Genomic DNA, 24,959 nt, shown 5'->3' on the forward strand with positions numbered 1-24,959 from the left:
ATGTGTTTCAGATTGATTGATATTTAAAGATGGCGTCTTTATACACACAGCTAAGTCTGAAGAAGAGCATTAGCTCGGAACATCACTTGTGGATGTGCTAATAAATGGCACATAAGGGAACGTCAGTGTGCAGACCTGTCTTCATGTTGTTCATGTCTGCAAACCAATCAGGATGCGGCATGAAATGACACAGAATACACAGGCCAGTGCCAACATTATAAACACCCACACATACTTGCACTGTAGATGCCACAATGTGGTGCATATACGTGAATTTAATATACATACATCTGACAAATTAAAGGAAAAACCTGAATAAATGAGTGTAAAAACATACAGAGGCGTACTGTCAGGAGAGACAAACGTTTGGCACATTTTCCGATGGCAACTATAAAACGTATAACTCCCTAAAGTGGGATTTATGCTTCTGTGTCAAATCGACACCATACCTAGAGCCTACACCGCCTGACATGCACCTCCCCAGAAATGTGACTACACATTGCTGCGACGCAGACCTCATTTGTAAGCCGAAACCATTCCCCTCAGTGGAAACAAAGCTTTAATTTACTCTAATTTCACAGATGAGAAACAATAAACTGCGAAGACAATAAATCCTCAACAAAATGGCATTTTAAGTCTTGTGTTTGATTTATCCTGGCTTCATATGAGTAGAGGAGATCTCCGCTAGTTAGCTAGGCTAATTTCTACAATGTAAAATGCCATAGGCTTGTGCTAATAATGCTAGTATGTTGTATTTGTTTGGAAAATGTGTTTAGTATAAGACAGTTGTTTTGTAGGTGAACCTTGTGAGTTGTAATGGAGCCGAATCTTAAATGTTGCTGTTGTCCCTGAGTTCATATGAGTGGAGGAAATGTCCGCTAGTTGCTAGGCTAATTTATACAATGTAAAATGTCATAGGCTTGTGCTAAAAACATTAGCATGTTGTATTTGTGGGGGAAATGTGTCCAGACAAAGACAAGTGTTTGTCTGTGAATGCTGCGAGTTATAGTGAAGCTGGTTTGTGTACTTGTGTTTGAAACTGTCTCTATTGAGCCATGTTTAATGTGTGTTTGATGTGTGTTTTGAATCAACTAAACTTTACAGCACTTCACAGAAATCCCACCACCAACCAGGTGACACAGACACACCACAGTACAAGTATAAATGCTCACAACAGCATACTGTAGGCCATGTGTGTAGGGGGTCCATGTCATTGGTTCGACATCCCATTAGTCAGACTGTCCGCGGTGCTGAACGGCTCGCGGCGGGCGTATGGTGCACCGTGACCGGCTTGAGGCGGAGCAGGCTCACGGCTTATGTGTTTGTCACTTTCTTTTTCATTTTAACCCACACCATGATCTTTTCCTGACCCTAACCAAGTGGTTTTTGTGCCTAAACCTAACCAGACCTTAACCACAGGGCATCATGATGATTTCAGAACGGACTTCGGAACAATGAGTTTAATATGGTCGGAACAATGGGATGTCGAACCAATGGGCAGTTCCCGTGTGTAGGCTACGGCGTAGGCTCTGCATGGAGCTGACGCACAAGTAAAAACCCCTTCTGGCTACCGTATGACAGCCAGATACAGTTAGTTAGGACAGTCAGCCAGCCACCTGTAACTGTCATTCATGTAATGTTAGTTGTAGCAATCAATGCAATGAAACGGGGCCTTGATGGGCTTCTATCCCTGTGGCCCCCCCAGAGTTTAGGATCACCACTGAAAACAAAACAAATGCAAATGCTTCCACACAAGTGCACAACTAAGAAATTATCATCCAAACATGCTTTGTGACTTGTATAAAAATGCTGAGCCGGCCTCAGTTCTGATTTTGTCACACGATGTCGAGAGAAGAAGATCTAAGTGACTTTGAAAAAGGGTTCATTGTAGGGGCACGGGTGGCAGGAGCTTTAGTCTCAAAGACTGCTCAGCTGGCTAGTATTTCAATAGGAATAGTGAAGTGACATCTGCATTTAGATCTATGGGAAAGACATCAACAAACGGATACTGTGTCCGACAGTGCACATTTGATGACCTCGATGCACGTGCATTCGTGCAATATATAGCAGAAAAGCAACTCTTCCTCAGGTGACGGAAAATGTCAGTGTAGGACGTGACCAGACTGTTTCAGCGACAACAGTCTGTCGACATTTACACAGAGAGAGGAGAGTATAGGAGGGCTGCAGCGCATATACCCCTCATTACAAAGATGAATGTATATTTGAGAGTTCAATGGTGTAGAAACCATAGGCTACAGAGATGTGGAAAAATGTGATATGATCAGATGAATCATTCTTCACCATATTCTCTACAGATGGAGAAATGCATGTGTGGCGTATAACAAGGAAATGGTACAGACCTGAATGTTTGACCCCTACAGTGAGGGGATCCAGTGGCTCCAGCTTTGCTAGCATGGTTTCAGTCCAATTGTACCCTTAGAGGGAAGCGTGATCACCTTTATCCTATCATGATACAGTTCCATCCCAATGGGAGTGATCTCCTCCAGGATGACAATGCCCCCATCCAAAGGGCAGGAGAGGTCACTGAGTGTTTTGATGAGTGTAAAAACAATGTGAGTTATACGCTGTGGCCTTGCACTCACCCAATCTCAATCCAATTAAACACCTATGGGAGATTTTGGACCGACATTAGACAGCACTCCATCATCAAAACACCAAATGAGGCAATCTCCTATGGCCTTGTGGGTGCTTTAGGTTTGTAAGTTACGGTGATCAAACCGTAGAAGCATCGCAAGGGATCAAAGAGGGTTTGTTGAAGTTGCGATTTATCTCAGTACCCCGTGGATACTCTGGCAGCTTCTATATATCACTAGTGTGCGATGTAAAACTCATTCCGGGAGATGTATTGTGATTAAATTGCTTTTCTGTGGTACCCACGTTTCCTCGAGCTGTCTCATCTAATTTCACTTGACTGACTGTCTCGCCTGTGCAGATTTAAAGAAGCCGCAGGAAAGTGACTGAACTTGTTCCACTCAGCTGTAGGTTATGCAGCATGTGCAGGTGGATTCATAGTAAATCTCAAAAAAGTTCTTCTCTTGTGTGAGGTTGTGTGGTTGTATTTCATCGGCAGTAAGAGAGAAATGTCAGTGTTTAGGATTAGGCAGGGTGTCAGTGCTGGCCTGGTGTAAGCGGTACAAAATTTAAAGTGTAACTTGTAGAATAAAGTGATTTTGATGAAATATGACTATTTTAAGCTGAGATTTAGTATCGTTTCCTGACAGAAGCGTTTGTTGCCCATGACGTGTTCAAGGACCATGGGAAATTTGCCTATCAAGGCAATATTTTCACTCTTTAATCGTTTCTGGTTATGATAAATGTTGAGAGTTTGCCGATTTTTGGTGTAAAAACATGTCTTTAAACCCACAGGTGGGTTGGGGGTTCAGAGTTTAAATTCAATACAAAATACAACCATTTAAAGTTGTATGTCCCACCCCTAAGCCAAAATAAAAATCATAAGCCCCTCCTCGGTACTTAAAAAATTATTTGACATACAGCCCCTGTTTTGCACCACCCCTTCCCCCCTTATAAATAAAAACAGTTCCTTATGCTGCTGCCTTTTTTTGGTTCATTTTAACACATTCTCACTCCCAAATCATCACATATCACAATGTGGTCCATGGGCTTTCATGTCTACATATTACACGCTAGGTATCTGGGTGCGCCTGTTGGTGACGTTTGTCTGTTTACGCTTTGTGTGTTTTCAAAATACACTTCCCTTCTCACGGAAATGTACAGTATCTGCTGGTTAGATAGATACTTTTTCAAAAATAAACTTACAATGCTGGCAAAACACCTCATATGTGTTAGATTATTTCATTGTGCGACAAATGCACATGGCTAAGTGAAAGTGAAAGTCCAGTGTTGTTTGACCATCCCTTGGTCCACCGCTTGTTTTCACCACCCCTCCCGTCTGCCCTTAAGGTGCTTTCCAGTTACTGGTTGCACAAAACACCTGGGCCCGTATTCACAAAGATTTTCAGAGTCCTCTCAGAGAGCTCCTAACTTAGCCTAAAAATTCCTAGCAAGGAATCTTAGCTTAAGAGTGATTCAGGAAGTTTCTGAGAGCAACTCTGAGCAAGGAGGGGACAGAAACTTTTATCTTAGTGAGGAGGTGTGGTTGACCCCATTGCTAGGTATGACGCAGTCTTCTAAAAGCTGTGATTGGTTGTTCCAAAAAAAACCCTTCCTAGTAATGAATGGACAGTGAAATCAACCATCATAGAACTTAGACTGTAGGCTATTAAGAAATGTGTAATCGTGAAAATAATTTTATGTCATGATGATGAAACTCAGCAAAATTAAATTAATTGTTACATAGCTATTGATTTGCTTATTGTTATGTTTACTCGCCATGCTGGTAATTTTACTACTTAATCTATTTGATATTAATGGTGGACGCAGACTCAGCTGTCAGCAATTACTGTGATTGCTGGCCTCCTTGTAAAAAGCGGTTTGATTTGGCAGAATGACCAAAACAACGAATGAAATGGAGAAAAAAAGAACGAGAAAGCCGAACTGGACAGAAGAGCAGTGGCTGCTGTTGGCGCAGCTCGTGGAGGAGAACAAAGGAGTTTTAAGAGGGAAATTCGGTCCCGGGATCACGGCACAAGGGAAGAGGTAGACTTAGGAGTGCATTGCCCGACAAATCAATGCATCGTTCCCTCTCCTTTTATGCACAAGCGATGAGTGTGAGAAGCGCTGGTACGTGCTGCAATCCAAAGCGGGCGTTATTGCGTTACTACGCTGGGTGGGAAAAGTAAGCTAATCCCTGATGAGGTCAACCACAAACATTATCCCTGCACTATCACGCCGGTAGCGTCTTATTAAATCACTGTCATTCAATATACGGAGAATATCTCTCCTTCCTCTCTGTCTTTCCGCCATCTTCTCTGTTTAAGACACTCTTAGGCTTCTTAAAAGTCCTCCTCCCTCCTCTTAACAGTTTTTCACCTTAGGAGCTCTCTTAAGGCCTAAGATGCTTTGTGAAGAACTTTTATCTTACCAAGGGAAAATTCTAAGAAAAATCTTAAAATTCAAGGAATTCTAAGATTTTTCTTAGAATGATGTCACTAAGAGCTACTTTTAGTCTAATTAATTAAAGAAAATGAATTCAGTCAAATCTATAGTGTAAAATTAAATGCATATCTGTTGGCTTCTCCCAGTTGCAGAACTTTGTTCTCAGGATGTGTTCATTTTTTCTTAGTTATTGGCAACAACTTACTTACATAAATTTACTCACCTTAATTTGGTCTTTTGTGCAATGGTTAAGAGATTCCTTAAGTATAAGACAAAGACAAGGAGAAAACCTGAAATACTTAAGAGAACATTTACGAAAACCTAAAGGAGAAGACTTAAGGGTGTTTTGTGCAACTGATTTTAATTTGAGGAAAATCTTAACTTCAGGTGTTTTGTGGGTTCAGGTCCTTACATTACATTGTTGTCCAGTTGCATTTCAAACTCGTTTTTCGTTTGAGTCTGACATGGAAAATAAATGACTAAGCGGCAGTATTCGAGGACTTCGAAATTAGACCAGGTTGTTCATTGAATTACATTAATTTTAAAAATAGCACATTAAACCATCATCATCACTGTATTATTGTGCCTACTTTAAAAGTGGAAAGACAGTGCTGCAAACAGAGCTCTGCCACTGTCTCGTCATATTTCCAACACTGCACTATATTAAAAACAAACAAATTTGAATGTTCCATGTAAAAAATCTGCCCGAAACATCACATATTTATGAAGGAATATTGCTTCACTCCTACACACGAGATTTGAAATATCCTCTCTGTAATAGAAACTGTCCTCTTGCCTTCACTTGAGCCGTGGCACAGAATGCCCTGCCCAAAAAGATATTTATTTCTGTCTAACAACAGATGATAAAAGGTGCCAAAGCACATCAGCAGAGAGTGGACATAAACGGGACATTGCTGCATTCATAGGGGCTGTAATCAGCGTGCCCCCAAACAGCAATTACTTCTCAACAGCTCTTAACCTCCGCTGTGACGGGTCTCGTACGTGATGAATTGTTCCGTGGCTTCGGGCAGAATATATTCACTGTTGGATTTTTATTATAATGAGCTCAGCTGAGATGGCTGTCATCACTAAACCATGATGATGGTGGGGAGAGGCAGGGAGCGAGGAGTGTTGATATGAAAGGAAAACACAAAGATAATATACTGTGCTACAATCACTGCTCTTTATCTTCCAGTAATAAACACCACCGGGAATAGACTGTGTACGTAATATCAACAAATTAAAGATGAGGTCCATAGCAGCAGAACGTTAAATAATAAACCAGTGTTTGTATTTAAAGGCTGTCTGAAGTTGAGAGAAATATATAATCTACTGAGCACGAGAAATGTCTCATGTGGTCCTTTTATTATCTGGTGGTATGAGAAAACAATCCCAGCTCAGGGTCCTGGAGTTTTCAGCTGTATCACATGGACTTCATCAGCACATGGAATTTGCTCATGGATCTTTCGGCATGCTATCTCAGTAGCTTTTTCATCCACAGCACTTTCAGGACATTTTGTCTGTGTTGGCTTCAATGTAAAGTTTCACAAACAATATTTTATATGAGCAATGGTTTAAATCACTACATCTAAGTTAAAGGGGTCACTCACCTGACTCTACAGTTCCCTTCAGCTCCACTTGTCCAGCACCAGACATCATAAGAACAATGTCAGTGACTACCTGGTGAACATATTGAAGCAATTAGCAGCTACTGCTTGATATACCCCTCAGAGGTTTGTGAAGACCAGAGCTAAAAGAAGACTGAAAATTGGACTGTCTGTCAGGTCAGGTGGACAGAAACAAGACTTCAAATGAATGCTGATGTTGCCTACAAGATGTGCAAGGTACTTACTCAGCAGAACAACTTGTTGCGATAATGTACAGTATCAGTGTTGGGTGGTAACAGGCTGTTTCATGGCACTCAAGTGGCTGAGAAGTCACTTGGTACTGGCATTAAAGCTCATTCTTGACCAGAGAAATTGTGCTTCGTCAAAGCAAACCACACAGAGGGTTTTCTCACAAGCTCTGTGTGGATCCAAGGATAAAAAGGTTTTGTATGTATGTATGTATGTATGTATGTGTATGCTGTATACATTGTAAAGTAGCCCATTTGCCAGAATAAATGTTGGCATTTTACACAAGGGTGTAGGACTGGGACAGAAAGGGGGACTGAGTGCAAAAGGCTGTCTTGTGAGAAGGGCCGACAAAGACGCTAGAATGAAGGCTGTGGATGGAGGAAAGGGACCATTGAGACCATTTTACCCGGTCTTGCTCCGAAGTTGTCAAAACTCGGCGCTTGGGCAGTGACTTCTGGCATCAGACTCTGATGAAAGAAGCTGTCCATGGCCATGGGGGAAATGCAGCGGGACAAGAACGAAAGTAAAGACAGCGAAAGTCGGGAGTAGGCCTGGTGGGAGGGGTGGTGGACGGGTCCAACAACCAGTGACTTTCACCAGGGAGGGTGGTGTTCACTTCCTGCAAGATTGTGAAGCCAAACCCTGTTCTGTTATCCTAAATCCAGCCACATGCTTTTGTTGCCTAAACCCAACTACGTGTGTGTTGGCAAAACCTAACCATGTGCGTTAGTTGAAGGAAAAAAAACAATAAATTGGCAGTGTTGTACCGATGTAGTGCTTTTATTTTGAAAGAAACTGTAAGAAAACGTTAAATTTCCTGTGAAAACGAAAGTGTAATTTGAAAAAAGTCAATGCATGTAACAGACAGAACTTTACACGGCGTTCCGGAACGTCAACAACCAACGCACCCAGGGTACCTTTCATGTCATATCTGGACGTGGAAAGTCAATGACCAAACGTCCTTTTGTGACGAGGTCAGAGTGAGAATGTGTTGCATTCATAGGGTCCAGAATTTTGTGCTACGCCCCTGATTGTACGTTTTTCCGAACTATTGGTACGTTACATTTGTACGCTATTATGATCTTTTCCTAACCACAATCTATTTGGTTATGGTTAGAGAAAGATCATGTTTTGGCTTACAATACAGCTTTTTGTGGCACTTTCCCTGGTGGGAACACAGTGACAGGTCTCTAAAAAACACCAATGTCTGGTGCCTAAAAAGCTGCTGGAAATGCAGCTATGGTGGTTTTGTTGTTTGTTTGTCTCAAACAGTGGTCTGCAGCTTGGCAGGCATCTCAGCTACAGGTCACACCTTCCACCGTCCTCTCCACCTCCTGATGACAAAGTCAACTCATACTATACTACTACTATAACACTGACATACAAATGTAATGTATTTGTGGTTTATAGAAATACACAATGCCAACATTTTCCTCTGATGACTGGGCTATGTACAGCCCTTTATAGCCAATTCATGATTTTGTCACGTTCTGCCTCCCTGTCCCTCCAGCCACATTCTCACTCCTTCAGACCTTTTCATTTCCATTCTCTACCTGTCCACAGATGCCCTCTGACTTTCTCTTCTGTCCCACTCACCTCAGTCTCACATTCAGCAACTTCCTCCTGCCCTCCAATAACCCCTTTCCCTCCAGTGGTTCTCAAAGTCAAGGATCCTACAGAGAGAGGGCAAAAGTACTTCCTAGCATTCTGTGAGCACACATTTGGCTTGTGTGAGATGTGCCTCGCCTGGAAAGTGGACGAGATCAGGCGGCTGCAGCAGGAGGCGGTGACAAAAAGCCAGACAGTTTCCCGACAGTTTCCAGCAGCCTTCAGTTCATACAGGAAGTCACAGAAACACTTACATCCTGTCAGATATGATGTTGATTTATTAGAATATTATTAGGCTCATATGTCAGTTCGTTCCCAGTCTCCAGTTGTTTTAATTATGACAGACTGAGTTATTAAAACGCTTTACAGGTGATCTGTAATTTATGTTCATGGCTTAGCCTCCATTTTACATGAATTCTCATGTAAATCAGCACCAGATCAGTTTGCTGCTGCAGAGCAAAGCACCCTTATGATTCAACCATTTAAGGATCCTTCCTTGACTTTGAGAGGCCGTTTACACGTACACGGTGATTTTGATAAACAGAGACGTCTTCCTTCGTTTGAGCCCTTCGTTTACACGCAAACAGAGATTTCTCCTCTGAAAACGAGTCTTTCTAAAAACTCCGGCCAGAGTGGAGATTTTGGAAAACTCCGGTTGCGCCTTTGCATGTAAACTGAGATAAACGGAGATAAACGGAGTTATAGGCAGCCGACGTCACAGTATGCGCCGGAACTTGCGCCTGTGTCAAAAGTGCGACCTATGTTGCTATGGTGACAATGGATACATGGAAGGCTTGAGCTTCTCGTTACACTGCCACCTACAGGTTTGGCGTGCTCTTGTGTATATATACACGGGTAAGTGTAAACGAAGATCTTTTTGAAAACGGAGACGGTGAAATGTCCGTTTATGACATAACATGTAAATGGCCTCTGAGAAACAGCCTCAATCACTTAAGCTTCCCCCACTCATCTCCTCACCTGTTCCCACCTACCCTCATCAGCGCTGCAGTTGCCTGACCTTTCCCTGCCCACTCACTCACCTGCTTCCCATTTCTGCTAATCAGCCCAGTCGTACATATATCTGGTCATTTCCACCAGTGCTGTTTGATTGTCACAGTTGCTATGTGCGTCAGCCTTTGCTTTCAAGCCTTTGTCACCTGAAATCTGATACCTGACCCTTATTATTTTCTGAGAGACAAATTCAATCAAACTCAGTTTCAGTTTGTGTTCCCTGAAGTTTCGTACTCAGAGCATACACTTTTAATGGTTGACTGATTGTTTCCCATGTGCTTGAAATCTTGAGGATAATTAGCCGTCTTGCATAAAACCCAGCTGTCGCAACCCTAATTGGCCAAATGGTCACAGATCAGCAATCTCGTTGGGTTATTTCATGTGTAGCAGCTTAAAGTTAAGAAACGAAAAAACACATCTATCAAAATAAAACTAAATTTCAATTTTAGCTTGAAAATGTTTGTCTTCCTCACCCAGATGTCAATTTAAGAGAGCTATAGAAAACACACTCCAGTATCATTGCTGGAGAAATCATGTCCTCTTTTCCTCCTGAGCTTTTAATGAACCTCACTTCTTCTCGCTTGACATCTGCTCCGGTGTGGAGAAAGAGACCAGCGAGCTTCAGACCATTAGTGAGGTGGGGAATGGAGAAGCAGTAGGGTATGCGATCTAAAAGCAGCACGGAGGCTTAAATCAGGATATGGAAGCTAAAAGGCAGCTTATATCACAGCTTTCCTCACAGATGGCCCGCTGGAACACTAAGTAGAGCATTGATACTAAGAATACCAGAATGTGAGATGGTTTGGGCATACAGTAGTGCATAGGAGTTTGTTATGAAGAAACAAGACCCAACTCTTTTAGCAAATGCTAGTTGCTTTTGAAGCTGTGATGCATTCATGGGAATTTATAAACCACTTAGGAGAGGCTGCAATGGGACTAACCTTTGGAGAGATAAGAGCGCGGCCTACTTTGTGCCCTACTTTACAGGACTTCCTCACTTGCTCATTTGGTTCTTGTTTACTCACATCTTGTGAACACTTTGTTTAGTGTATTTGAAGTTGTTTTTTGAAGGAGAAAAGGCCACTGTGATACACTGTGTCCTGCTGCGGTACAGAATCAGCACATTTCTCCAGCTTGCTCTTTCTATGGAAGCATTTTTCTCACCTTGACGTTCCTAAGCGATTTCTCTGAATGAGTATTAAAAAGCAGTTTAAGCACATTGCCTTTGACTCGACCGACAGTGTGATTTATAGCTACTTTTATTTTGCTGTAATGATGGAATTTCCTCTGCAGCACTGGGCTGTATGAAGGCTTAAACCGCTTAGATTTTGGTTCAATTTAAAGGAGGGTATCACGCAGTGGGCTGGTGCCTTTTTTCGTCTTGTGTTCTCTGCCACATCTGCATTCAGTGTGCTGATGGCTTATTGGTTTTTAGATGAAACAGCTGCTCAGACAAATTGCTCCAGTGATAGATGGTTAGAGTTGGGCTTTGGGCTCCTGGTCTCTGAACTGCTTTTTTTTATTCTACTTTGTTGCCAAGCTGTGATGTTTGGCTTTGTGTTTTCTGTCATGGCCTTGATGCCAGAAAATCTGAAGTCATGCAAAATAATGTGGTGAGCCTTTTAGCTTTTCTGACCATTTTGGCTTTTTCAGTCAGTTTTAAATGGTAAATGGACTGCACTTGTATTGCGCTTTTCTAGTCTTCTGACCACTCTGACCGCTTTTACAGCACATGTCACCCATTCACACACACGTGGTGCCACCTGCTACTCAGTAACCATTCACACGCACTCACACACCGATGAACAGCCATCAGGAGCAATTTGGGGTTCAGTATCTTGGCCCAAGGATACTTCGACATGCGAACTGGAGGAGCCGTAGATCCAGCTGGTGATCTTCCAATTGGTGGACGGTCCGCTCTACCTCTGACCCACAGCTGCCCCCTGCTGGAGGCATAATATTTTTGGGTAGTCCGTCCGTCTGCTGGTAAAGCCAGTAAAGCCAGTAGGGGCGGCAGTAGCTCAGGGTCCTGGGTTGGGAATCGGAGGGTCGCCGGCTCAAGACCCTGCACGGACCAAGCATCGAGTGTTGATTGGCAGCTGGAGAGGAGCCAGTTCGCCCCGTGCCCCTGAGAAAGGCATCAAACCCCAGCTGCTCAGGGGCGCCTGTTCAAGGCAGCCTCCTCACTCTGACATCTCTCCATTTAATACATGAATAGGTTCTGTTTGTGCATGTATGTGTATTTCAGGCCTGTGTGTATATGACAACAGAGTAGGAAAAGAAATTGAATTCCTGCTTGAGGATTTATAAAGTATATCTTCTGCTTATCTCGAGAACACTTTGAGGGAATATCGTCAAATTTGGCACAAATGGACACCTGTATTTCTTTATTTTGAAGACCACCATCATAAAATATGAAAAAAATAATAAGTCAAATGAAAAGTCTTAAGTCTTTTGAGTCTAATTTCAAGAGAAGAAGACATACAGAGGTATCCTGTTTGTTCAAAGAGCTCATGTTCCCTTTAAAACCAGGTCAACAACATTTGCTGATGCTGAGATATGATCCATTTACAGACTATGATTAAGTTATTCTCAAGAAAATGTATTGCTTTGTTCTCTGAAAATGATCCAGAAATAACCACACATTAACTGGGGACATAACAGGAGCAATGCATCATAAGTAGCTTTCATAATATACACAATGTTTACGTTATGATTGTTTCTGGAATCGGTGATCTACTTAAAGAAGCTGCGAGTGCTTCTTATATGTCGTTGGGCCGTGGATGAATGATATATTCATTTAGAGGCATCAGCTGGCGTTTGGGTCGGGAATCTGTTTAGCAACTGGATACTGTGGCTGCTCTGATAGGACTGGAAGAGGATGAATAAATGTAGTAATAAATTTGTAACAAATGCAGTTTTATATACAGCAGTATGAGAATATGCAAGCTGTGTGGGGGAGAGGGTTTATGATCCTTTTGAAAATGACACATAGCCGGCTGAGGAGGTTGCAAAACTGTTGAGGTATATGAATATATGTCAGCTCTTGAAATCTCACTTGAACCTTTTTGACCAACATGGAACGAGTTCAGTTCCAGTTTGTGCACCTAATTTCGAAGTGTTTGTAGCCTTTCCACCAAACATGAATTGGTTCCCAGCTGGGACCAAAAAAGCAGGTTTTCCTTGACCTAAAGTGTGAATCATAACAGCATCAGTGTGCATGTCCATTCTAAAGGTTAGAAAGTCGTGATGGAGTCTTGCACCGAATAGTCTCCTGCATCATCTGATCATTAATAGTTAATCCATGCTTGTTTTTTGGATAGACACAAATATCACAGGTAATAATCTTGCTCCTCCTGCCTCCTCCTGTTGTGCAACACCCTACGTGCTTCTCAAAGTCAAGGAAGGATCCTTAAATGGCAATGTCATCCAATCAAAGGACTGTTCCAATATCAAGGATTCTTCAAATTCTACAGAGTCCTTCATTAAGGGGAATTTTTAAGGATGCATGTGTGTATCCTTAGCGGGCATAGAGTACCCAGAATTCCTTGCGCACGATTTGCTGGTGGAGCTCAACAGGATTTGGATAAATACGTCATTTATTGGGATTAATATCTACAGGAGTCAATTTTCTCAAATTGTACAGCAACATTAGAGGGTGCCAAAATTATCATAGTACCCTTAAACCCCCTCAGTCTCCAGGGGGTTGATGATGCACACTTGGGTGCACTCGTCAGTCTATTCAGTGAACACACATTGGAATAGACTCGTCAGTCTATTCCAATGTGTGTTCACTGAATGCTAGAAAGGACTCTTGCCTTGCCTCTGTAGGAGGATGGAGGGATCCTTGACTTTAAGAAGCACCACCTCTGTTGATTAAGCATCCTTGATTACAATTGTTTTGTACAAAACTGGTGGAAACGTGGGCTGGTTCGCTAGATGGCACCAAGGTTCCAAGAGTCTTGAACAGAACAGTTTCAAGAACCAGAGCTAATTTAGTGGAGAAGAGGTATGAGACAACAAATCTGTGCAGAACAGTAAAACAATACCAGCTCAGGTATAAAAAATACAGCAATGGAAATCACCATAAATGATAAACATCACTTCAGAATGATGCTTGACTAAACAAGAATGTTGCATCAATTCCTCCATCCTCCCATGGCCTCACATCCCTCAGGCCGATGTATGTGATTGCAGTGAGGATACATAAATTGGAATAGAGAGTAAACAAGCAGGTATGAGTCTTAAGATAGCAAACACGTAATCTTCTCATAACAGCTTATCTTCACCTTCCTGATGCTTTTAATGCCATCTTTGGATGCCATCTGTCACCGTCATCCCTGGAGGATCAGGGTGAGATTAAAAGTAAGATTGCTCTTTGACATTTATTGTATGTGAGACAAATACATAGATTTACTGCTTTTCCCATTTTTCAGACAATATAATGTATCCACATCCTCAACTCAACACTAGCTGACCCTCCATCTTTCACTCTGTTGCACTCATTGCAGATGGCAACCTGCTCGGAGGCTGAGTTTTAGTTTATTGACATCCACAAACAGGTTGTTCTGAGTATAGACAGTAGTCAGCTCATATTTGAAGAAAAAAATAGAGATTCAAAGGTGGGAGTTAGCCTTCATCACTCAAAAGTTAAAAGAAAAAAGAAAAATGTACAAAGTAACGAAACAAATGACTCATTAGCCATCAAACAAGCAACCCATAATCTTTTCTCATCATCATAAAACTCTGTATTAATAGAAGAAGTAAAGCACAGACCTCGGGCTTGTGTATTTGTTGCAGCCACCCTCTTTCATGAGAAAGACACTTAGCCCAGAACTGTCAAAGAAAATCGAGGAGACTGCCAGTCGTCATCACGAGTCCATCAAACTGATTATCAGGAGTGTCACTTCTGAGCATAACTGCAGCCTGTTTGGCACCCCAAATATAGGAAATCTTCCAAATGCAACACTGTGAGGAGATAAAGACGTGTGGAGGGATCTGTAGCCTCAGATCCACAAACTAACTACAGATGGCATCAAATAAGAAACTGCAGGTGTAGAAAGTGTAAGACTGATACTACTACTTAAAATCTATACTGAGGAACCATTTATATAATAGAGAAATATTTGTAAATAATTTATATGTACTGTATTTCATTAGCAAAGGATTAACATATCTATAGGATCATTGCAGTGCGCTGCATTAGGACTGCAGTCTGCTTTTGCCTTCTGATGGGTTAAGATGTGTGTGCTCTTCCTGTTTGCTGAAATTATGGAGCCTGGAAAGCAGACTGGTCTTTGACCATGCTTAAAGCCAGGACACACCAAACCAACATCAAAGAACTAGTGGCAATGAATGCAGACTATTGCGTCGTCACATGTCGTCTGTTTCTCATCCAAAAAGTTGCACTTGAACACACCACAAAGACTACAGACCATGGCCAGCTAACATACATTTTGTGCCTGCCTGAGAGGAAATAACTCTCCATACCAGCAGGTGGCAGTAGTCTGAATTTGTCATGTAAAAAGGGAAACCAAAAGATGGACAGGATAGATTCAAGATGCGTTAGCCAGTTACCACAATACCAACACGACCTAATGTTGAAAAAACAAATGATATCTACTGTGCACTAGCGAATAATAACTTTGTTTTGATCGTGCGCCCTCTTGACTTTAACTGTTTGCTTTCCTCACGTTCTCATGTTCTGAGCTGAGCTTTCACGCACACTCACCAAGGGGCTCAGCCACCTCGGAAGCCAATTCAGCATGCTGAATCAACCGAAGAAATTTGGGCTGACTATTGCAAATTGTGGAGGACACACTGCAAAAACTAGAATGACAGAGGCTCATCTCAAGGGCCGACCGTCAGCTTGGTGTTGTTGGGACCCTTAAAGGCCTTTGTACACTGACTCTGTTTTTTATGTCCAAAATTGTCGCATGTCCAAAAATAGATACGACCTCACGTCCGAAACTTTAGTCCATAAAATTTTTTGTAACAGGTTCAGTTTTTTGCATTTTTTGCATCCTCAGAAGCCTTTAGAGACGTTTGACCAAGAATTAGTGAAGAAAATGTGGCGGGTTGGGGAAACATGGCAGGACAAGGACAAAATTTAAGGCAGTGAAACTGCATGAGGGGTGGGCGGGAGGGTTAAACAAACCACGATTTTCACCCAGGAAAGTGGTGTTCATGTCCCTTAAGATTCTAAAGCCAAACCCTGTATTTTTTTTCCTAAACTTAACCACATATTTTTGTTGAAGGAAAAAAAATGTCAGTTTGCGGTGTTGTACCTACGTAGTGTGCTTATTTTGTGTGTAAATGTTAAATTTCCTGTGAAAACAGAAGTGTATGTTGAAAGAAGACAATGCATATAACAAACAGAACTTGACATGGTGTCCCAGAACATCAGCAGCTAACGCACCCAGGGTACCTTTCACGTGGTATGTAGATGTGGAAAGCAAATGTCAATATGTGACGAGGTTGGAGTGAGAATGTGTTGGACAGGGAGCGCAGCTCTGCCCCCTCATGCAGCTGCGGTGCCAGATAAAGAGACATGGAGGGAGTGATGACAGCCAGACAGGTAACTCCAGTGGAGAGAAGCCAAGGAGTCATGTATTGCGAATGAAATGCGGAATCAGAATCAGTGTGCAAAGTTTCGGTGCGTAACTTTTTTTTTTCCCAGATGATAGATTAAAAAACATCCATAAAAACACAGACTCAATGTGCAAAGGCCTTTAATATGCTTCTAGTGCCCCTTATTGTTCTTTGGCTATCATGTTTCATTTCTGTATTTTGAATACAAACGCTTTTAAGTAAATGGTTGAAAAAAATAACATGGAAACAGAGTTTAACTGAAGCATGTGTCTACCATATACTTGTTCTCTATAGTTTAGGTTTGAGCCATACTAACAGGATAGCTTTCACCTTAAAAATGAACTTAAAGTTCTCCTTATGCCCCGGGACAGTTCAGTCCATGCCTCAGCATCAAAATACAAAGTCATCCACTGCTCCATAAGCAATGAATAGTGCATTACGGGTTTGATCCAGAGGAGTTTTTAAAACTCTGTATACCTGCCAGCAGTGCTATTTTTTTTAAAGTGTGCAAGATGCTGACTTACTGCTATATTGCAGTTTCTATTAACATTCCTTAAATTGCTTTCCATAGTGGTCCAATTCTTTTAATGTTTTACTACAGAGCCAACTTGGAAACCTTTTTGTTCTTTAAATCAAAACAATGTTTAAAGTCATGTCAGATTGATCTCGCTCTTTAAGTGGACGAAGACAAGGCATACAGAGAATGGGAGGAAGATAAAAAGACTACCTGAGAGAGAGAGAGAGAGAGAGAGAGAGAGAGAAAATGAGCCATAGTGTGGAGGGCTGTGCATTGTCTCTGCCTGCACATTACACATTCTGGTCAGAGGTAATAATGAGCGGTGTCAGAGAGGCTCTGGCTGAACAGATGGTCTTCTAGCTTGCCCTTGAGTTTTCAGCTCTGCTGAGTCAGCCAACTGGAACTCCATGGCATATTAAACTGCTCTCGTTTTACCTTGTCTTTGTGTAGACAGGGTCATTATTTGGGTAGATTGTTCAGTGGGGTTATGAAACCGACAGTCATCCTGCGCTCTGAGAGCAGAAAATGACTGGTGATAGTTCCTTTATGGATGCAGTAATGACATGGCTGGATAGCTTTTGTTTGTCTCAGTAGCTGCCTGACCCTCGGTGACAAAACCAGCCTGTTTCTCTGATTCAACAAATACTTTACACTCATTCTCATTTGTCTACACGCCATCCTGGCTCTATTTTATCACCCTGACCACTCTGGTGTGTTTTTCATCTACATCGGCTGACAGAGTGCTCAACTCCCTCCAATATACTTCTGATTGCCCGAGTGTCTGTTGTGGCTCAGAAATGTTCTCCGCAGACACCGATCTATCTGTTGCTGTGGACTCTTTTATGCGGATTAAAACATCTAGCAGTTTCTTTCTGGCAGACTAACTGCTGACTGATCTGTGTAATCGGTGCCAGTAGACAGATTGATAGTAGGCTCACGGAGGAGCACTCCTTCACAGATGACAACCGAGCTGTTTGTCTTCTGCTATTGATTTTTCTGTGCATTGTCTGTCACAACAAGCTGTGCTCACTGTTAACTAGTTTGAGATGTAGAAAAATCCAATCTGCAGACAATATGTAGCTTCTTCTATTTTAAAGTTTGAGTTTGAGGAATATTTCTGCAGTTTGTAGAGATACAAAGACGACTTTCAGAGTTTTATACATATGAACTTTGAATATTGAATTGTTCTCTGGTTTCAGCATGTCAAATGAGGTTATTTACTGCCTCTGTGTGTTTTTGATATCATTGTATCTTGAGAATATTGTGGTTTTGGACTGCTGGTTGGATAAATCAAGCAATTTCAGCTCTAGGAATCACCACACAACGTGGACCTGTACTCCAGAACAAGAGTAGAATGGAAGAAAGAACAAAATAGAAAGGGTTCAGATGAACTCATTTACACTGAGATGGTGTTCATCAGGTCTTTAGATTAGTGTGCTGTCAGACCTGAAATAGCAAAGGGGTTTTTACACAAGAGAACTACAAAGAGTTTTTAGAGTGTTTTGAGTTGAAGTATATTGATGATGGTCTACATGTGCTTTGTTAAATGCTATTAAATAAAGCTGCAGTGTTTTTCAGTCCTTTTTAGATTAAGATGAATAACACACATCACGATACGGGGGTTATGATACAATATATTACAGTATATTGCAATATGTTGCAACAGTCGGAGGTGGCAGTAGCTCAATCCATAGGGACCTAGCAGTAATTAACATTTGACTATCAGGAAAAAAAGTGCTTGCAAGATTCTTTCAGGAAACAAATTAAGAAAATAAAAAAGTAAACAGTTAAAAATCAATACAAAGTTTTGGTGGCTGTCTTTTGCAGAGATCATCCCTGGTCGCTGAACCCCATGGATTCTGTGCAAATGGAATATGTAACAGTGTGGAGAGATTGTTTGATATGATAGAAAACAGGGTTTTAGACACCATAAAGCCAAAATATAAATAAAAATAACAATGACACTTGACTTATTTCTTGGTCAGTCTTTAACGTTGTAAATGAGGAAGTTCCTTGAGATCCTTGGCTGATTATTCGGAATTTATCATCCCATAAAGTCACACACACACTTATGTTACACCCTTGTTATTTCTGTCATAATGTAGGCCTATACTTTTCCTGTGTTTCAGATGATGGCAAGCTGTCATTTGAAGAGTTCAATGCTTACTTCGCCGATGGGATCCTGACCACTGAGGAGCTACAGGAGCTTTTCTATTCCATAGATGGCCGACAAAATAAGTGAGGTTTTTTTTTTTTTTCTAATGGGCTCTGATTTAAATCCCTCGTGGTGAAAAATGACTTATGTTTATTTATTTATTTCTACAACTGCTACAATAAACTAAAGAAGCTGAAAAAAAAGACTCAACAGCAAGTGCTTGGCGCTTAAAGGCGCAGTTAATGTGTTCCTTTCAAGTCATCAGTTACAAACTAAATGTCTCGCAGCTGGAGGGAGGTCTTCAAGCAGAAATGAGCCCTGCAGCCAAACTCAAGCAGGCTGAATTAATGTTTACCCCCTTCCTTTGGACATAAAATACTGTGGACTACAGCAGCCACTTCAAAACCAGCTCCCCAGAAATTGCAATCAAAGGAATCAGCCTGAGGGTTGCTGCTGAAATCACTGGTCTGCAGAGAATGTTTAACTCACTGCAGCCACAGAGGGAAAGACCATTTCTCTCCTGTCATGAAGTTTCATCCTTTCTGTGAAGCCAGTGCTCTTTATTGTTTTTGGCAGATTGGGAATTTGTATGCGTGAGGCATTCACAAGTTTTGTCCACCAGGCTTTTCTTTACGCTGCACCGACATTAGAAGGCTATAAGCAAGGCTTCTATCTTGACAGTCAAACCGCATGTATCTCAGGTAAACTAATGAATTCACTCTGATTGTCAAGTCTCTCTGTCGTTCTCACGAGGCGCTCGCGAGCATAAACAAACCCACGCATACACGCAGAAGCGCATTGATGTATTGATTCATTTACTTTGTAAGAAGTCCTCCTTTTGTTCACCTAACCAATTAGAGAGAGTGGAGTGTCTGGCTGTGGTAACAACTCTGCATTTATGTTTTGTTGTGTCGCCAGTTCTTCCATCTGTGTGATAAATTGCTTTTGGACACACCGTTACGCCAGGACCGTCACTGATGTGACAAACCGGCCCTCGGACCTCTCTAACCACACTCCAGGCTTTGAGGCAGTTGGCATGATCTGAGCTCTGGTGTCTAATTAAAGGGCGTTCTTGTTGTGAATAACAATACAGTTAATCGTATAATATCACTTCTGAAACAAAGGCTTCGCCAGGCTTTGGAGATGATGTTTAAAGTCGGCTCAGAGAATGTTCCCTGTCAGCTGAAAGCACAGAAAATTATCTCTCTGGTCAAAATAATGATAGCCAACAACGGAGATGTGTGGGAACTTGTTGTCACTATCAAAATGGAAATTTAGCACAGCGGCTGATAGAAAGACAGGCTTTGTTTTGCCCGCAGACTTTCTAATAACACAAACCATTAGGCAGCTTCGCTTAAGTTCTGCGCCTGACAGTGAGAATGACCTGTAAAATGCCATTAAAGCAACATATTATATATAGTAATAGTACCGTCTTCACCAACATGTGATACTAAAAACAATTTAGCCTCCGATGTAATAATTTCTGCCATGACTGGTAAACACAGCATTATTGATTTCAATAGTAAGTCCAAAAGAAAAAGCTCTTTCACATTTATTTCTATTGAGAAAGCTGAACTGTATTCTTCATGCAGAGTGACAAATTACACAACACCTATTTTCTACACTGAATGAATAGCTTGTGTTTAACTTAATGGCAAGAAAACTGTCCCTGCTAACTTAAGTTTTACTGAGTTTTATAGTTTTCTTTTTTAACGCCAGTGTCTTCTGTGTGTGTCTTTCCTGGGCTAACACTGTACTTTTCACACAATCTAACCACACAGTCTGTCTTGCAGAAATAAGAGCAGCATGACTTTGAATCTTTCCTAATTAACTTTCCAAATACTTTCCCCATTTATCTCCTCATGTTCTGCCTCGCAGCAATCTGGACACTGACAAGCTATCAGGTTGGTGGAAAAGAGCTTTCATTTAATAAGTCAACTTTCATTTCCTCTAAAACTGCTGCCTTTAAAATTCGCCAACATCAGTGATTGTTGTCGTATTTGTGTGACGACATTTTTTAATGATGATTAGTAGCATGGGAAACTTTAAAACAATAGTTTGACATTTTGGGAAATACGCTTATTCATCATCTTGCAGAAAGTTTAATGAGAAGATCGACATCACTCTCTTATGTCTGTTAAATATGAAGCTGCAGCCTGGAGACGATTAGCTTATCTTAGCTTAGCATAAAGGCTGGAAACACAAGTTTAGAAATTACAAAGATTATCAGACACAGACCCGATTAATCTGAAGTCTAAAAGGTGTCTGGAGGGGAGGCCTCTGAAGCCAAGTGACTAATTGACAAGCACTTCTGACAGAGTGTGCTGGCGCCTATAGATGCTGATAGGCAGATTTTGCTGCTGTTTCACCATTTCCAGACTTTGTGCTTTGCTAAGCCAAATGGTTGCTGCTGGTAGCTTTTCATTTACAGTACAGACTTTAGAGTGATTTCACTCATCTCATCTAAAGCCCTATTCCAACAAAAGATTTGCCACAACAAGTACTGGAAATGCGCCAGTCTGCAACGTTCTGGAAACCTGCCAGTTTACATCAATGCGACTACAAGACAGTGTACTCTCTGTACTTCCTAACTAACTTAGGGGGCGCATGCCGCGTCTTTAACCCCTTGGAAACGCGAGGTCGGGTGCTAAGTACTACTCATGTGCCTTTTCTGTGCCAACCTTCAAGAGCACGACAGCAGGTTGCATCTGAAGTTGCTAAGCAACCTCAACTAGCACCGTATCATAGCCTATGTACCTGAAATCCTGAGTGTAGAGCTGATCTTCTTCCAAAGGGTTGTTTGTGTGCTGGCCTGTTGTCTGTAAGACAGATATAAAACACTGGGTAGCCCTGCACTAACATGATCAACTTCTTCTTCGTATTTACCACAGACTGATATTTACGTAAGAAGAGAAAGATATCTGTCAGCTGTGATTGGTTGTTCCTCGTCACATAGCATGCGGTGCGTGCTGCTGTGTTCCAAACGTTGAACTCTGTTTATCTCAGGACGCAGCTCTCGCACCATTGACAGTAGGCGCTCTAGAATGCTTGCGCGCCATGCGTCAACATTGAAAACAATGAATTTGAGGGCGCAAGAAAATGCGACCTTATGGTTTTTCAGGTACAAATACGACTGTGAGGGGCTGTACATAAGCCATGTATTTAAAACGCCTGGAAAACACGTGGTCAGGCATTGGGTGCTACTCCATAACTTTTTTTGTGTCAGCTAGCAAGAGCACAGCAGCAGGCTGCGTCTGAGGTTGCTAAGCAACCTTAACAAGCACCGCATCACAGCCTATTTACCTGAAGTCCACAGTGCAGAGCTGATCTTCTTCCAGTGTGTTGTTTGCGTGCGGGCCTACTGTTCATGAGACAGATGTAAAGCTCTGCACCAAAATGGACAACTTTTAGTTATTTACTACAGACTGATGTTTATGGAGGACAAGAAAAGTATCTGTCGGCTGTGATTGGTTGTTCCTCGTCCCGTGAGATGCAGTGCACACTGCTGTGTTTTGGAAGTTGAACTCAGTTTATCTCAGGGCGCAGCTGTCGCGCCCTGAAAAATAGGGCGCAGGTGCGTGCAGGTGCGTGCCGTGCAGCTCCATTGAAGGCAGTTAATTTGAGGGCGCAAAAAATGCGGCATGTGTATGCACCTTATGGTTTATCAGGTACAAGTAAGACTGTAAGAATACTTTCTTTTTTGAGAATGTGAAATGTGCATATCCAGTCAGCAGCAGCAGCAGCCCATCGTCCAACACCAACACAATGATGGAGACCGATACATGTCTAAAGCTGTGGGGATGTAAACAAGACAGACTTGAGGCTCAGCTGGGACGGAGAGCTGTTGCTGGAGAATGCAGCAGCAAGCGAAAACGCCATTTGCTGACAGTTTGTAACCAACTGACTTCACTATAGGTTGATTGGCTGTTAAAACAGGTGACACACCTTAGGTTCTAAAACCAGCTGCTGGTGATAAGCTGAATTGCAGGCGACACCATCAGGCGGTTTGAGTCGAGCTGAGACGAGGCAGTTCTCACCGCTGCAGCTTTTTTTTGCAATTCTCTAAACCGATTTTGTTTTGTCACAAATATTTGGTCGGGACATTGCTTAACTGTCAACTGTCACAAGAAAGCAAATAAGAAGCGCATTTTCCCAAATATCTAACTATTCTTATGCTTTAGACTTTAGTCCTGTGAGTGTGTGTGTGTGTGTGTGTGTGTGTGTGTGTGTGTGTATGTGTGTGTGTGTGTGTGTGTGTGTATGTGTGTGTGTGTGTGTTTGTGTGTGTGTGCGTGCGCATGCGCGCAGCCCACCAAAAACCTGACACAGATCTATTGACCTATTTTTTTTATCATCTTAAAAATGCATGTGTGTGTCAGATGACCTGAATAAAGTGAAGAAATAGGGCAGAAACCTGTAAATACCAGTAGCACCCAGAATAAAACTTCTGCATAATTTATTGAATGGATATGGCATCTTTTCCATCTGACGTCAATAGAAGTTGACTGTTTTCCATGACAGAATGTTCCACTTGTCTCAGATTTAGTTCACTGAGTCTTTTTCTGCTCTTCTTCTTCTCTTCTGAGAGGCAAAAAATGCAGGTGGATAACTTAATTGAATCTAAGTAAGAGGAGTGTAAAAGGTGCTGCTGATCCATTAACCTCAGATCTGTGTGTCATATCACATGCACTCTTTGGTTAGAGTTAAATTAGGTTTTAATTAAGACCTAAGAACTAATTAAGATTGAAGTCTTTCTCTGCTTTGCTGACCTGGTTTGAAGCACTTTCTCCGTACATAATTTTGTTTTGATTCATTTAAAATTGTTTCTTAACTTTATCATTTGTGACTTAAATTTAAGTGTGTGTAGGAGTTTCTCTATCATTTGGTTATATGTGGTATCAAATTAAGCTTTACGGCTCCAGTGTACACAGTTGTGGATAAGCTATTTTTGTCACACCAGGAGGGTAAAATGATGATTTAAATGACAATATTTATTTCCTGACATTTAGTGTTGCTGACACACAGGCATGTGAACATCAAATACTTCCAGCTCCACTTGTTTATAAAACTAAACATGGATATTATTTGCCCATTTCTAGAATATAAATCCTCACTGCCATTATGGTCCTCTCTTAATTGGAATCTGTCATGGCAACATCTAAGAATTTGTCTCCAAACTTTAAGGCATCATATAATTAAACCTTTGACTGTTCTGACATTGTAGTGACACTGATAGCTTGTTTTCTATCTCCTGTTAGATTATTTTTCTCAGCACCTGGGGGAGTATCTCAACGTACTTTCAGCTCTGGAGAGCCTGAATATTGCCATTTTAAAGGCAATGGATAAAACTAAAGAGGTAAGTTTAGTTTTGTGAATTTGCCTTAAATCAAGCCTCTATAGTGCAGAAATGCATGTTAAAGATGTGTAAACCTACAGTGCAAGTGGCTCTGACCCACAGGAACATTTCCTAACTTAGCACCTTCACTGATGGCAGGAGCTCAACACAAAAATGATGAATGGCCGTTTAACGGTCGCAGTTTTGACCATGTGGTTAACGCTGCGAAACGGTTGTGGTTAGGTTTAGGGATCTGGAGCCGGTTGCACCACCTTTCACAAAGTGTTTACTAACCTTAGTAAAAGTGTAAGTGTTAACTAAATCAAGATTTAGTCATTACTAAATTAAAATGGGTTACACCAATTTTACTAGGAATCACGTAGAGCTAGTAATTACTAAGTGTTTACTAAATATTTACACCTACCCTAACGGTTGTGTAACTGTTACCTAGTTACCTAGTTTGCCGACACAGGATCAAAACCAAATGAAGAAAACAGCAACTATGGCTCGTTGAGAGAGGCTTGCTCTACAAAACAGAGAACCTGCCATTAGGAAAAGGGTTTTGAGAGACCGAATCCACCCTTTGGATGTGTACGATGACTTAGATATTTACTGTCGGTACTGGTTCAGGCGCGACCAGATAATGCAGATCATGGACATGCTGGCTCTGGCAATTGCGCACGGGTCCGAGTCAAACAGGGCTCTACCTCCGTCGCTGCAAGTGACAATCGCGTTGCGATACTTCGCTACGGGGTCGATGCAGAATGTGGTTGGGGACACGATCCAAGTCCACAAAAGTACTGTGTGCCGGGCAGTGCATCAGGTGTTGTGCCGTTGTGTGGACACCTC

At 41.7% G+C, this 24,959-nt stretch overlaps 1 protein-coding gene across 1 annotated transcript in view; it reads left to right on the plus strand.

The window, feature by feature from the left end:
* Positions 1-24,959, plus strand: part of necab3 (N-terminal EF-hand calcium binding protein 3) — a 76,894-nt gene that overhangs the window by 16,528 nt on the left and 35,407 nt on the right. The window contains exons 3-5 of the mRNA XM_049588636.1: positions 18,750-18,858; positions 20,654-20,679; positions 24,034-24,131. Of these exons, the coding sequence (XP_049444593.1) occupies positions 18,750-18,858; positions 20,654-20,679; positions 24,034-24,131 (233 nt within the window). The remainder of the gene's footprint in view (positions 1-18,749; positions 18,859-20,653; positions 20,680-24,033; positions 24,132-24,959) is intronic.

The sequence above is a fragment of the Epinephelus fuscoguttatus genome, linkage group LG1 (assembly GCF_011397635.1).
Source record: "Epinephelus fuscoguttatus linkage group LG1, E.fuscoguttatus.final_Chr_v1".
NCBI classification, from domain to species: domain Eukaryota; kingdom Metazoa; phylum Chordata; class Actinopteri; order Perciformes; family Serranidae; genus Epinephelus; species Epinephelus fuscoguttatus.